This window comes from Nomascus leucogenys, chromosome 10 (genome assembly GCF_006542625.1).
Source record: "Nomascus leucogenys isolate Asia chromosome 10, Asia_NLE_v1, whole genome shotgun sequence".
In the NCBI taxonomy this organism is placed as follows: Eukaryota; Metazoa; Chordata; class Mammalia; order Primates; family Hylobatidae; genus Nomascus; species Nomascus leucogenys.
This window is the reverse complement of record NC_044390.1, coordinates 76,332,683-76,347,513: the sequence shown is the minus strand read 5'-3', so window position 1 is coordinate 76,347,513 and position 14,831 is coordinate 76,332,683. Positions and strand designations below refer to the sequence as shown.

General features: G+C 47.2%; 1 protein-coding gene across 2 annotated transcripts in view; it reads right to left on the bottom strand.

Annotated features, from left to right (window-relative positions):
* Positions 1 to 14,831, bottom strand: part of ACACB (acetyl-CoA carboxylase beta) — a 157,923-nt gene that overhangs the window by 24,621 nt on the left and 118,471 nt on the right. For both annotated transcript variants that reach the window (XM_030821335.1, XM_030821336.1), the window contains 9 exons: positions 10,789 to 10,926; positions 9,749 to 9,848; positions 9,551 to 9,658; positions 8,223 to 8,279; positions 7,945 to 7,986; positions 6,209 to 6,424; positions 3,603 to 3,758; positions 2,300 to 2,503; positions 991 to 1,146 (listed from right to left, as the gene is read on the bottom strand). In XM_030821335.1, coding sequence (XP_030677195.1) covers positions 991 to 1,146; positions 2,300 to 2,503; positions 3,603 to 3,758; positions 6,209 to 6,424; positions 7,945 to 7,986; positions 8,223 to 8,279; positions 9,551 to 9,658; positions 9,749 to 9,848; positions 10,789 to 10,926 — 1,177 coding nt within the window. The remainder of the gene's footprint in view (positions 1 to 990; positions 1,147 to 2,299; positions 2,504 to 3,602; positions 3,759 to 6,208; positions 6,425 to 7,944; positions 7,987 to 8,222; positions 8,280 to 9,550; positions 9,659 to 9,748; positions 9,849 to 10,788; positions 10,927 to 14,831) is intronic.

The following is a 14,831-nucleotide window of genomic DNA, read 5'->3' as shown; positions in this document are numbered from 1 at the left end:
CTGTCACCAGGGCTGGAGTGCAGTGACGCCATCTCAGCTCACTGCAGCCTCCACCTCCCGGGTTCAAGCGATTCTCCTGCCTCAGCCTCCCGAGTAGCTGGGACTACAGGTGCCCGCCACTACACCTGGTTAATTTTTGTATTTTTAGTAGAGATGGGGTTTCACCATGTTGGCCAGGCTGGTCTTAAACTCCTGACCTCAAATGATCCACCTGCCTCAGCCTCCCAAAGTGCTGGGATTACAGGCGTGAGCCACTGCGCCAAACCCAAAACATTATTTTTTAGGAGTAGACTAAAAATTACTCAAAGGCAGTGACCCCCTCCTCTTTCCCAAAGCTGTCTAGACTTCGAATGGTGCCTGGTAAGTAGCAGGTACTTAATAAATGACCATTAAAAAGACCAGGAGGAAACACATCAAAATGTTAAGCGATTTGTCATCAGAGTGTGGGACTAGGAATTATTTTTTCTTTGTTCCATCCTCCTTTATTTTCTGAAGTTTCTATATCCTATTACTTTTATCATTGGGATAAATTAGTCTTATTTGGAGAAAAATACTATGAAGTCGTTCTCAACACATTAATTTCTTTTTCTTCAATGCAGACCTTGTTCTTTTTTTTTGAAGATGGGGTCTCACTCAGTCACCTAGGCTGGAGTGCAGTGGTGCCATCATGGCTTACTGCAGCCTCGACCTCCCAGGCTCAGGTGATCCTTCCTGCCTCAGCCTTCAAGTAGCTGGGACTACAGGCATGTGCCACCATGCCCAGCTAATTTTTGTGTATTTTGTAGAGATGGGGTTCTTCAACTCCTGGGCTCAAGCAATCCTCCCTCCTCGGCCTCCCGAAGTGCTGGATTATAGGCATGAGCCACCGCACCTGGCAAGACCTTGTCCTTTAGACTAGGTCTTTAGAAGGAGAATTAAAGATGGGCTTTGGTTCTGGTGGAGTCTGCTGGGAGGACCTGGGGGGTACCGCGTCTGAGCCGCTGGACTTGCCTGCCTGAACATCTCCGGGAAGTCATAGATGTAGGTGGTTCCCAGGGACTGGGCCTGGAATCGCTTGGCCTGGAGCAGATCCTTGGTGACGTAGGGAGTATTGATCAGCATCCCGTGCTGGGGCCCTTGCTTGTTGCCGAAGGAGTGAAACATGATCTGGACCAGAAAGGAAGGAAAACAGAGAGTGAGAGAGAATCACACTACTCCCCCAACTTATTTCTGCCCAGTCCTCAATGAAAATGCAGGTGGGGGAAGCAAAGCATGTCACATGGCATAACAAAGTGAGTGCCTGGGCTAGGTAAAACTCTCTTCTTCACTACTGTGGAGAGCCAGAACAAGAAGGGTCAACATGGGCTGTGTATATGCAGTTTCAAAAATACAGTGATCAAGGCATCGTACACTCCCAACAAACAGGGTGCATGGAAACGCTGGTGAAATCCGAACGTGGTCCGTGTTGATGCAAACAGTCCTGGGCCAATGTCAATTTCCTGTTTTAATGACGTACAATGGTGAAGTTCAACATTAACACTGGGGGAAACTGGGTGAAAATCCTCTGCACTATTTTTTTCCTCTGTACTAATTTTGCAACTGCTTGAGAGTCTTCAGTCTTCAATTACTCAAAAATAAAAAGTGCATAGACCAGGCACAATGGCATGTGCCTGTAGTCCCAGCTACTTGGGAGGCTGAGGCCAGAAGATTGCTTGAACCCAGGAGTTCAAGCCCAGTCTAGGCAATATCTCTTTAAAAAATGGTGTGTATATATACATATATATTTATGTACACACATAGGAATTTAAATGGCAGTCAAAAGAATATTTAATTCACTTTACAAAAGTCTGTCCTAGAACATGGTTGGGAAAAGTATTTCCCTAAGTGAACCAATCTGAGGACTGCATTATAGTCAACCACAGCAGTGCACAACTTGTCCCAAATATAGCTATATGGCCAGGCGTGGTGGCTCATGCCTATAATCCCAGCACTTTGGGAGGTCAAGGAGGGCAGATCACTTGAAGTCAGGAGTTCAAGACCAGCCTGGCCAATATGGCAACACCTTGTCTCTATCAAAAATCCAATATGGCCACAGAATGGATTAAACTTGGAGATTCACTCTCCTTCTTAGGTGAGTGAAAAACCAAGATTCAAAGGTTAACACATTTAACATAACACTCAGAGGGGGCTACCCCAACCCAGAATGACATGGGAGAGCAAGGCAAGACCGCCTCCAAATGCCATCTTAACCTACAAATTGATGGCCCAAGCAGCCTGCTTCTGCTTTGACTTAGACCCCCATGGCGCGGGCCAGCCTTACATTTCCGGATCTGGAGTCAGTCACTTCTTTGTAGAGGCTGATGTCCAGGTAGTAGCCCGACTCATTGGTGATGAACAGGCGGATGGGAACGGCACTGCCGGTGGTGGTCTGGCGGATGTTGATCTTGACCTCAGCCTGCAGCACGCGGAGTTTCCACAACCGGCTGCCATAGCGCATAACCATGTAGCGCACAGACTCCTCGATCTGCCCCAAAACACAGCAATTCCAGTTTCAGGGCCAAGACATCCCAAGGACATTTGCAATAGCACTGATACTAATAAGAGGATGAGATATACTGACTGCAAAAATGCCTGGGACATAGTTTGTATCCAACAAAAAGTATTAACTAATAACGAGCACCAGCTCTTGCTAAGCATTTAAAACTCTTTACCTCATTTTGCCCTCGTAAGTACTCAAGAGAGGTGAGCTTTTCTAATCCCTCATTGACAGATGAGGAAACTGAGGCCGATAAGTGACTGAGCTAGTACTGCTACGTTATACTATCTTTACATGCCTTTGACTCAAGCCATTGCACTGCTTCCTTCTGGAACTATGTGAACTAGTGAGGTCAGAGCATCCACATGGAACCCCTGAATCCCCCAGATACCAAACGGATGTGCCAGGACTTCTCTTTTTAATAATACTATTGTATTAATTATTTTTAATAATATATATTATTAAATAATAAAATAAAATATATTTTAATATTTTAATATTTTATTAATGTATCAATATTAATATTAATTTTATTAATAATCTTAATATTATTTTATTTTTTAATTTTTAAAATTTTTAGTAGAGATGGGGTCTCTCCATGTTGCTCAGGCTTGTCTCAGATTCCTGGGCTCAAGCAATCTACCCACCTCAGCCTCCCAAAGTACTGGCATTACAAGCGGGGCTTCTTTCATTCCAGAATCACTACCATAAAAGTCTGTCTGCTCGTGAAGAGCCACCTGACAGGGAACACTCAGCCACAGACCTCACGGTCTCACGTCTCTCCCCACCCACATGTAGTCCCCAGTGCAACCTGGAACCAGGGAAAGGACAAAATTTTGTTTTGAAAGACATTTTGAGCATGCTTGTCATCCTTAAAGTAAAGCATTCCCGTGTGGGGCATGGCTAAAACATAGCTCTAGAATTGAATGGCAGAAGGTCTGCTCTCCTCCCGCAGCAACTGAGGCTCAGATACGCATGGATTCATCCTGGAACCCAGGTCTTGAGTGGCAGGAGACAATACCCCAAAGCAACACGGCTCAGAGGGTGAACCCAGAGCCCGGTGAGAGCCCCCCCGCAAAGGCGAGACCTTGAAGGGGTCCATGATGACAGTGGGCACGAAGTTGAGGAAGATGTGGTTGCAGTCGGTGCGCACGCTGGTGTTATTGAACGCCACCTCCAGCTCGTCCATGGCCTCCAGGAGCAGCCGCTCACCCTCGTTCTGCAGGTATTCGAAGGAGGCTTCCTGCCAAAGGGTGGGAGGGGCAGCTGCTCAGGCCAGGGGTGCAGGCCCACTCCCAGCTGGCTAGAAACTCAGCCCCAAAGAGGCAGAGACAGGAGGAAAACATTCCCCTCCTCCAGAAAGTGTGCCAGGCAAGAACAGCAGAGCCCTGCCTCTCAGAGGCGAAGGGACTGCAAAGCTGTTGAGTGTATTGACATGTGTCCTATTTTCTGCATTCTGACACTTTGACACCTGGGGCCTTGCTGACCCTGGATCATACCTGGGGACACAAACCACCGGCCCTATCACCCAGGGCCAGATTCTTGAGAACCAGAGACAGCTTCTATATCCCAGGGTCTGCTGAGATGATTCACAGCCAATCCTAAACCCGTTTACTCAGCCTCACTTTTTTCTTCTCCAGGAAACCACAATCAAGGCTCTCGTCCATGTCTTCCATGTCTTCCCCTCCGTCCCTCTGCTGCCTGACCAACCCCAGAGCCTCCCCATGTGGCCCCGAGGCAGGGAGCGCCCCTTCTTCTTGGGAACTATGAGTAATAAACTGTCTTTTTGATGGCAGTTGTCTCCTGATCTGTTGGCCTCACCATACCTCAACAATAATAAAACCTATTAAAACAGATTGGCCAGGCACAGTGGCTCACGCCTATAATCCCAGCACTTTGGGAGGCTGAGACGGGTGGATCAGTTGAGGTCAGGAGTTCGAGACCAGCCTGGCCAACATGGTGAAACTCCATCTCTACTAAAAATACAAAAATCAGCTGGGCATGGTGGTAGGCACCTATAATCCCAGCTACTTGGGAAGCTGACGCAGGAGAATCGCTTGAACCCGGGAGGCAGAGGTGGCAGTGAGCCAAGATCACGCCACTGCACTCCAGCCTGGGTGACGAGAGCAAAACTCTGTATCAAAAAAATAAAAATAAAAATAAAACGTCTAGTTAACAGGTAGCAAAAAACTGCAGTTACCTTAATATCCATCAATAGGGCCAGGCGTGGTGGCTCACACCTGTAATCCCAGCACTTTGGGAGGCTGAGGAAGACGGATCACCTGAGGTCGGGAGTTTCAGACCAGCCTGACCAACATGGAGAAATCCCGTCTCTACTAAAAATACAAAATTAGCTGGGCATGGTGGGGTGTGCCTGTAGTCCCAGCTACTCAGAAGGCTGAGGCAGGAGAACTACTTGAACCCGGGGGCGCGGAGGTTGCAGTGAGCTGAGATCGCACCATTGTACTCCAGCCTGAGCAACAAGAGCAAAACTCCATCTCAAAAAATATATATATATAATAATTATATATACATTTATATAAATATATATAATATATAATATATATTTATATAAACATATATTATATTGATGTATTGATGGATACATATATATAATATATATAATAGAATAGAATAGAATATATCATATATAATATAATATAATATAATAATATATATAATATATAATTATATATATGTATCCATCAATAGGGGATTAGTAAAAAAAAAAAAATTATACACGGTACATCCGTGCAAGGAAATAATATGTGGTGGACCATTCTTTATTAACAATGAAAGAGGTCCACAAGTAACTGACCAATTAAAGAATAATGTATTCAAATGATCTGTCCACTCTGAGCTCTTATCTGCAACTTATGCCTGCAGCTCTAGGTTTTAGGGATGCAATTGTGTCTAGAAACAGTCAACAACTGAGCTGGCCCCTCAGTGACAGGATTCTGGGTCCTTGCACTAGGTTCTTAAAAACAGTTTTTGGTCTTATTTAAAATTTTCACAATATAATCATGGATTTCTTCTGTCTCTTTTTTTTTTTTTTTTTTTTTTGTGATAGGGTCTCGCTCTGTCCCCCAGGCTGAAGTACAATGGCTCCATCTCAGCTCACTGCAACCTCCGCCTCCCAGGTTCAAGCAATTCTCATGCCTCAGCCTCCTGAGTAGCTGGAATTACAGGTGTACGCCACCATGCCCAGGTAATTTTTGTATTTTTAGTAGACACAGGGTTTCACCATGTTGGCCAGGCTGGTTTTGAACCCCTGACCTCAAGTGATCCGCCCACCTCAGCCTCCCAAAGTACTGGGATTACAGGCATGGGTCACTGCACCCGGCTATGGGCTACTTTTCTAAATGCAAGAAAGAATGGAAAACGATCACTCAGTCAGCAAATATAAGAAATTCCCTGAACAAACCAGTATTTTTCTATCCTGGAAAGTTTCTTCTTATGCACAGAGACCCACATAATACAAGAAACAGATCCAAGTGCCACCAGCCTGGACATGATCACAGGCCACTTTGCTGTCCGCCTCCTGCCCCGGACTAGAGCATCGCAAGGGCAGGACCCTGGGTGTTGGTGTACTCTCCATCCCCAGTGTGCAGCCCAGGACCCAGCACAGAGCAGGAGTGTAAGGAAGGGAGGGCCAGGTTCTGAGAGAGGAAGAAATGCTCTGCGATGTCTTACCTTTGTAATCAGGTCAGAGTGCCTGATGATGGCGCGGATGAAGAACCTATGGTCCGTCACTTCCACTCCTTCCTTCACCTTGGCAGCACCCAGGTAAAGGTGCATCTTGTGGTTGGCACAGGGCACGGCGGTCAGGTCGAAGTTACGCATCCGGTTGAGTTCCAGCTGGAAGGCCAGGGCAGGTTCCAAGTGACGGTAAATGCGATCTTCTGCAAACTGTAGGCGGACCAGAGAGAGAAGACAGACACATACACACACAGCCTGACGTTGGAGCTGCGTGCCTGCTTGGTCCATGCCCTACTCTGCAGACCCCTGGTGTCCATGGGTTTGGCACTCAGGAATGCAGCATTCATGATGTCCCCTAATTGTAAGCTAGCCCCAGGGCTCCAGATATTTGGGGTTTTGCTAAGATCTGAGGAGAGCTACCGGCATTGCAAGCCTGGTGTGCTGGGTGCAGCGCTGGCTCCTGGGGGAACCTAGCTAATCCCTATCACCTGCCAGCATGAGCTGTTCTCTATCTGTCACAGCTAATTCTCATGAAACCACTAACCCCTGGTTTCTTGGTGGAAATTGGTCCCCGAAAAGAAAGCAACTGACAGTACTGGAAACTAAACTGAAAAAAAAAAAATGAAGACTTTAAGAAAAGGATGTGTCTTAGCTAGAAAAATAAAACTTTGGATAAATTAAAATGCAAAATGCTGAATTTGGTGGGGTCTTGCATCAGTGCTGGGAATAAACCTACCTGTTCTACAACAGGGATCGGTAAATGTTTTCTTAAATGGCCAGAGAGTAAATGTTTTAGGCTGATGGATCATACGGGCTCTGTCACAACTACTCAATTCTGCTACTGTTAGAGTGAAAGCCAGAGCAGACAATGTGGAATCAAATGGGTGTGGCTGTATTCCAATAAAACTTTATTCGTAAAAACAGGCAGCTGGTCTGCAAGTGAGTTTGCCAACCACTGTTCTAGAAGAGCATAAGAAAAACAGTTTGGAAAAAATGTCTTACTGAGTACATCAGCAGGTACTGAAAATTATTCAAGCAAGACAAAAACTTGTAGTGAGGCTGAAAGGGCAAGATTCTCAGGTCTGAGTGCCATGCAGGGAACAGAGGGCTCTCAATGGAAATACAATCTCAGAGGAAGACTGCAGTCTACACAAAAGTTGCTACATTATTGAATATGGGGATGGCTTAAGGACTGCAGACTATATTCTTCATGAATATCAAAGATGCCAGGGAGCTGGGAGGCATGGTGGCATGTGCCTATAGTCCCAGCTACTCAGGAGGCTGAAGCAAGAGGATCGCTTGAGCCATAAGTTCGAGTCCAGCCTGGGCAACATAGTTAGACCCCATCTCTTTTTTTTCCTTTTTTTTTTTTTTTTTTTGAGACAGAGTCTCACTCTGTCACCCAGGCTAAAGTGCGGTGGCATCATCTTGGCTCACTGAAACCTCTACTTCCCAAGTTCAAGCAATCCTCCCACCTCAACCTCCCAAGTAGCTGGGACCACAGGCTTGCACCACAATGCCAGGCTGATTTTTAAATTTTTTTGTAGAGACAGGGTCTCACTATATAACCCAGGCTGGTCTAGAACTCCTGAGCTCAAGCAAACCTCCTGCCTTAGCCTCCCAAAGTGCTAGGATTACGGGCATGAGCCACCACACCTGGCCCCATCCCATCTCTTAAAAAATAAAAAAAGATGCCAGAAAAGAGAAAACATCATTACTTTTGGTCATACCTCATCTCTTGCTCTGAATGTGAAAAACTTGGGAAATTCTTTCTGCAAAAAGAAATCCACACACAAGACAATTAAATCAAGCAAGACACATTGAAATATGTACATCCTTATTTAGTGATTGTAAACGATTACATTCACTTCTAGAATGAATCATTTGGAAATCCTTCTCTTTTCTAATGATCTCTTTCACCCAAATCTACAAAATAAATATCAAATAAATGGCACACACCAAGGCTTGGAGAATGGAAAAGACTAATAGAGATGAACTGTGAACCAACCTCTTGGGCAATCAAGAATGTGATTCGTCGGAGTCCATAATCCACAAGGATATTTTTCTGCATTAAAAAACAAAGACACAATGGAATATTATTTGGCCATAAAAAGAACTGAAGTATTGCTGCATGTTACCACACAGATGAACCTGTAAACATTATGCTAAGCGGAAGATGTCAATCGTAAGAGACCTCCTGTGATCTGATTCCATTTATATGAAACGTCCAGAATAGGCAAATCTATACAGAGAGAAAGTAGATTAGTGGTTGCCTAGAGCTGTGGTGGGGAGAGGGTTTTTGGGTCAGGGACAGAGGGGAGTGACTGCCAACAGGTACAGGCTTTTTCTATGGAGTGATGAGAATGTCCTAAAATTGATTCTGGTGATGGTTGTGCAACCTGGTGAATATACTAAAAATATATTAAATTGTACACTTTTTTTCTTATTTCTTCTAAAAAAAAAAAAAACAGGATACATGTGCAGAACATGCAGGCTTGTTATACAGGTATATATGTGCCATGGTGGTTTGCTGCACCTACTAACCTGTCCTCTAAGTTCCCTCCCCGCGCCCCTCCACCCCCTGATAGGCCCCGCTGTGTGTTGTTCCCTTCCCTGTGCCCATGTGTTCTCAATGTTCAGCTCCCACTTACGAGTGAGAACATGAGGTGTTTGGTTTTCTGTTCCTGTGTTAGTTTGCTGAGGATGATGGCTTCCAGCTTCATCCATGTCCCTGCGAAGGACATGATCTCATTCCTTTTTATGGCTGCAAAATTGCACACTTTAAATGGGTGAATTGTGTAGTATGTCAATGATGTCTCAATAAAGCTGTTATTAAAAAGATAATTAAAAAATATCACGTTGTATACTGTGAATATATATAATTTTTTTTTGAGACAGGGTCTCGCTCTGTCGCCCAGGCTGAAATACAATGGCATCACAGGCTTAAAGAGCAACCTGCTGTTATTGGCACACTTGGTCATCAATGTAAGTAGCCATTTTAAAACTGCCAGTTTCTGGATTATTCCAACAAAAACATTCCCAGAAAATCTCCAAACTATTTATTGGGTGTGCCCTCTGTACCTGGGACTGGCTAAGCCCTGTATATACTTTGTCATTGAATCATTGCAACACCGTGAGCGACAGAAATGCTGTCCCCACATTCAGCCACATCTGCCCAAGGTCACCAGCTACGAGGCAAGCAGAGCTAGAATGGGAAGCCGGGTCTGTGGCTCTGAAGTACTCAGCAGGCCTGCTTCCCCAAGGGCCGCCTCGACGAGCCCAGCCCCTCCTCCTTCTCCAAGAACCCCCCCAAAACCAGAGGCACGCCCAGAGTACCTTGGACTGTACGAACGTCCGTAAAATTGGCACCAGTGCCTCATCCTCCAGGTGGTCTGCACACTGGATGCACACATTCAGAATGTGGATGGGCTCTTCTCTGAGGCTCTGAGAGGGAGAAGCAAGGGGTAGGGCTGGAAAGCCTGGGGGCCACGGCCCACCCGCTCCCCAGGTTGCTCCCTGGGCTTAGACACTTACCTTGCAGTCATCCTCGGAGTACAGGGAGGTGCGGGCCTCGCTGAAGAGGGGGGTGTCTTTGGGCACATTGGCGAAGCAAGAGATGACTTCATCAAAATTTCTGGGGGTGCAGGTAGAGAGGGAGGGCTGAGGGGCTGCTGACCCATGGGGATGAGGTCAAGCTTCCAAGCCAGGCAGCAGGGAACGCCAGACCCTCCCAATTTCCCAGCTAACACCCTTTGATCTTATCCAACTCTACAGAGCTCAGGAGGTTCCCTGTCTACTTGGTCCAGAGCACCCGTGATGGGGTCCTTCCCAAAATGGAAGAATGAACCTAAGTGATCTGTGATCAGGAATACAGGGAAGGATTCCAACGCTTTCAGGCATCAGCTGGGCTTGAGATCAACTCTTGGCTCCCATTTTTACTGGCTGGGAGATCCTAGAAACCTCACCTCACCCCGAGTCAAAGAAAGGTAATAAGAGTAATCTCTACGCCTCATGAGGCTGTTGTGAAAATTCTACAAGATACTCCAAGCACAAAGTAGAACACACAGTGAAAGGCTGAAAAAAGACCGTAACAGTAACTATTGAGAGCTAACATTTAGTCACTATGTTATCTGCACACTAATTATACTTTAAATATGTTATTTCACATATATTATCTCATTTAATTCTCATGGCACCCCAATGAAGTGGGTCCTTTATTGTTCCCATTTTACAGATGAGAAAACGAAGGTATGGGGAGGTTAAAATATTTTGCTCAGTCTCTTAGTTAGAAAGCAAGAGCCAGAATTCAAACCAGGCAAGCTGACACGCAGGCTCACACTCTTGGCTACGATGCTCTTATTATTCTGTTGTTATTGATGTGCTGTGCCAGGCAAGCTGACATGTAGGCTCACACTCTTGGCTACAATGCTATTATTATTCTGCTGTTATTGATGCACTGTGCCACGTGTCCAGGTCTCTCCCACCCCACCTGTCCAGTGAATTGGGGGGAGATTCAAGGGAAGCCTGCCCAGCCCCCATGCTCAGGGTGTTGGAGACCGGGCCATGCTGGGTACCTGGTGAAGTCCTCGAATCTCCTGAAGGCTACCATGGCTCCCATGCGCTGGCACAGTGGGGAGAAGCCGCTGTCCATGAAGAGCTCTGTGCTGTGCCTCAGCAGGTCAGGGTTGGTGATGCTGATGGGCACGGTCATCCTGTAGGGTGATGGCAAGTGGGGGATGAGGCAGCTGCTTGCAGACCCAACTCTGCGAGCTGCTCCTGCTCCTGAAGCTTCAGTGAGCTGGACCAGATTTAGAGCTCTTCAAAAGCGGGGCTTAAAATGGGCAGGGGATGAGACAATGGCTGGGGCCGGGGCCTGAGGAGGGTCTCATCTGATCCCTCAGGACTTGGTGAAGAGTAAGAGCTCAACAAGTATAGGAATCAATGATTCGTGCATGAGAGTCCAGTCTCAATGCAGCCCCGAGGGGAGCCCCAAGTGCTGAACTTGACCACAGAGAAGAAACACTCCCAGCATCAATTTCTCCTGGAGAAATCCACCAGCCCCAGGCAGCTGGTGAGGGAGTCAGGCTTGGTCCTGACGGACACTTCAGTCCTCTGCTCCCTCTAATCCCTCCCCCTCCATCAAACTTGCCCTTGGGACAAAGTCAGCAGCCATCTGGAGTTTAGACAACGATGCTCCCAGAACCGGCTGCTCACCAGCAGCAAATCTCAATGGGCCACCTGAGGTTGTTAGAGTTGGGCCTTGGAATCAGGTACAGGAGGGGTAATCAAATGGTGTGCAGGAAGTCAATACAGCAGGCCCCACACTGCTCTTCTGAGAAAGGAGACCTGCTTGCTTGCAAGGGCAGCCCTTGGCTGGCCTCTGGGAACTTGGACTTGGGGAAGGTTCCTATCATTCCCTGAAGGTGACAAGGGTGGCTCACTGTGCCTCAACTGTTTGCACAAACAGTGTGGTTTATGCTGAACACCTGCTTTCTTCTGCAGGCCTGAGATTTTGATGCAGGGTAGAGGGTGATGTGACCAGCCACCAATCCCTTGTGCAGAGCTGGAAGACAATCCTTCATTTGTGTTGTCACAACTCCTTGCTGGGGGAATGAAGTGCACCCTGCGTGAATCCACTGGGAGAGGACCCTGGCAGCACACCTGCTTTCCTCTGGACTTCACCCTGATGCTTCTGCCTTGGCTAACTGCTTGGTATCCTTGCCCCCTAATAAGTCAGAGCTATGAGCATGACTACGTCCTGAGAGCTGTGAGTTCTCCTAGGCGATGATCGAACCTGGGGGTGCTTTTGGGGACCCTGACACAGGTGTGTGCATTCCTGTTGGGTGCTCTGAAATCATGATCATGGCCCCTCTGCTCCCCGACAGCTCAATCCAGGGGTCACAAACTTGCAGTGGCAGTGTGGCTGAATGCCGCTCATAGAATGACTTTGGTCCATGCAGCATTTTAATAACATACATGAATTAACATGCATTCATGTATTCATTTAACATGAATTACCTGCCCCCCACTGAAAAATGGAAGGACTTCAGGTTAAAAAAAAAATAGATTTCCTGCTTCTGCTGGAAAAAAACATGGAGAAGTCTGGTTATGATTGTCAGCTTCCTGCAGGGCAACAGTGGGCAGAGCTAGGACAGCAGCCCCATCACAGGGGGCATGTAGCCAGTTCCCGCCCAGCACAGAGGTCCAGGTCCAGGCTGCAGCTGGCACAAAGCCCTGACAACCTCTTATCTGACCTTCCCTTGGGTCTCGGTGACCTAAAGCACCACGTGCCTGGCTCTACACACACAGGTGTTGAGGGCCAAGCCAGGCCATCTTGGGGGTAGACTTTATTCCTCATGGCCCTTTACAGAGGCATTAAAGGGCTGGGTGGTGGGGGCAGCCGCAGGCAAGGTCTCTTCAAAGGCCCAGAGTACATTTCTGGCACTGACAGCAATCGTGAGACTCTTAGATGGCCAGGAATCTCCCAGGTCCTCAATGTCTCTCTGGGTCAAAAAAGGACCCTGTGCCCATACTGAAAATCACAACCAATAACCTGGATATACATGTAGATCACAAGGCATGACCCACAGCCCTCAGGAGAGCCACCCTTCCCTTCCTAACAGGGCTGACTTGCTGAGACAATAAGATCAAAAGAGAAGGCCAGGCACAGGGGCTCATGCCTATAATACCAGCACTTTGGGAGGCCAAGGCAGGAGGATCACTTGAGCCCAGGAGTTCAAGACCAACCTGGGCCACATAGTGAGACCCCCCCATGTCTGCAAAAAAATATTTTTAAAGAATTAGCCAGGTGTGGTGGTGCAAGCCTATAGTCCCAGCTACACAGGGAGCTGAGGTGGGAGGATCACTTGAGCCCAGGAGTTCAAGGCTGTAGTGAGCTATGATCATGCCACTGCACTCTAGCCTGGGTGACAGAACTAGACTCTGTCTCCAAATAACCAGACAAAAAAATCAAAAGAGAAAAGAATTCCTTCTCAGGAGTAGACAGCTACAAAATATCTTACACCACCACTGCTCCCCAAATCCCCAGAATGACCCCGGACTGCAAGCAGTCAGTCCCCTTTCCCTCAATGGGGTAAAATGTCACAATCCTATTTTTGCAAATAAGAAGGGTAAAAACAAGTAACTAGGAAAGGCAGTGCCTCCTGGGGAAGCCCCCTTTTCTTCATCCAAAACATAGCAGCATCTTTCTTCTTAAAACCAACAGGAAAAGAAAGTTATTTTAAAAATCCCAAGAGGCCAGAAAAATCCCTGCTTCACCAAAGCATGAACCCTATTGCCTGTACAGATCTGATCAACCTAACTCCCAAATCACAATGACATCAATGCAGTCGTAGGCAAGGCCTTGGACACCCCCATAAGAACTAAAACCAGAGGGGCGAGGGAGCGTGAGAGAGAACACTTCGAATCCCAAGGAGACATAATTACTTTAAGAGAAGGTATCACACTCTACCTGACCTAAATGGTATTAATACTTTGGGTCCTGAAACAAGATGAACTGAAAAAAAGACTGTGAGTGAGGAACTCAGACACATCAGATATTCTTAGGTCAGCCAGGCATGGTGGCACCTGTAATCCCATCACTTTGGGAGGCTGAGGTAGACAGATCATTTGAGGTCAGGAGTTCCAGACCAACCTGGTCAACACAGTGAAACCCCGTCTCTACCTGGACACAGACAGGACAGTGTGTGTGCCCCCACACCTGGCTCAGAGGGCCCCTGAATGCTGTGGAAAGGACTTGGAGGTAAGAGTATGGCCTGGGCTCAAATTCCCACTCCACATGCACAAGCAGCTCAGCCTAGGTCAGGTGATGGCCCAGGGTTCCCATGTGTAAAACGAGGATGAGAACACATTTTTGGCCGACAGAGGATAAGAGCTGAATAAAATAAGAGTGTGGGCTGGGCACGGTGGCTCACGCCTGTAATCCCAGCACTTTGGGAGGCCGAGGCAGGTGGATCACCTGAGGTCAGGCGTTCAAGACCAGCCTGGCTAACATGATGAAACCCCATCTCTACTAAATATATAAAAATTAGCCGAGCATGGTGGTGCGCGCCTGTAGTCCCAGCTACTCGGGAGGCTGAGGCAGGAGAATCGCTTGAATCCGGGAGCTGAGATTGTGCCACTGCACTCCAGCTTGAGCAACAGAGCGAGACTCTATCTCAAAAAAAAAAAAAAAAAAAAAAAGAGTGTGGGAGTGCTGAGCAGAGCGCCCAGGCCAATGGCATGCCACTAGATGGTAATAACAGTGTTAGTCATGATCATCCCTGGGATCACTCACAGTCAACAACTTTCTTTGTGCCAGGCACTGTCTAAAATGCTACATGTGCCTTATCTCATGACTTCCCAATGGCTTGGGTGGCACTGTCTACTAGAACTTTCTACCATGACAGAATGTTCTAGAACTCCACTGTCAAATAATACGGCAGCCATGAGCCACACAGTATGACTGAGAAGCTGAATTTTTTTTTTTTTTTTTTTTTGAGACAGAGTCTCACTCTGTCACGCAGGCTGGAGTGCAGTGGCACAATCTCGGCTCACTGCAACCTCTGCCTCCCAGGTTTAAGTGATTCTCGTCCCTCAGCCTCCCGAGTAACCTGGG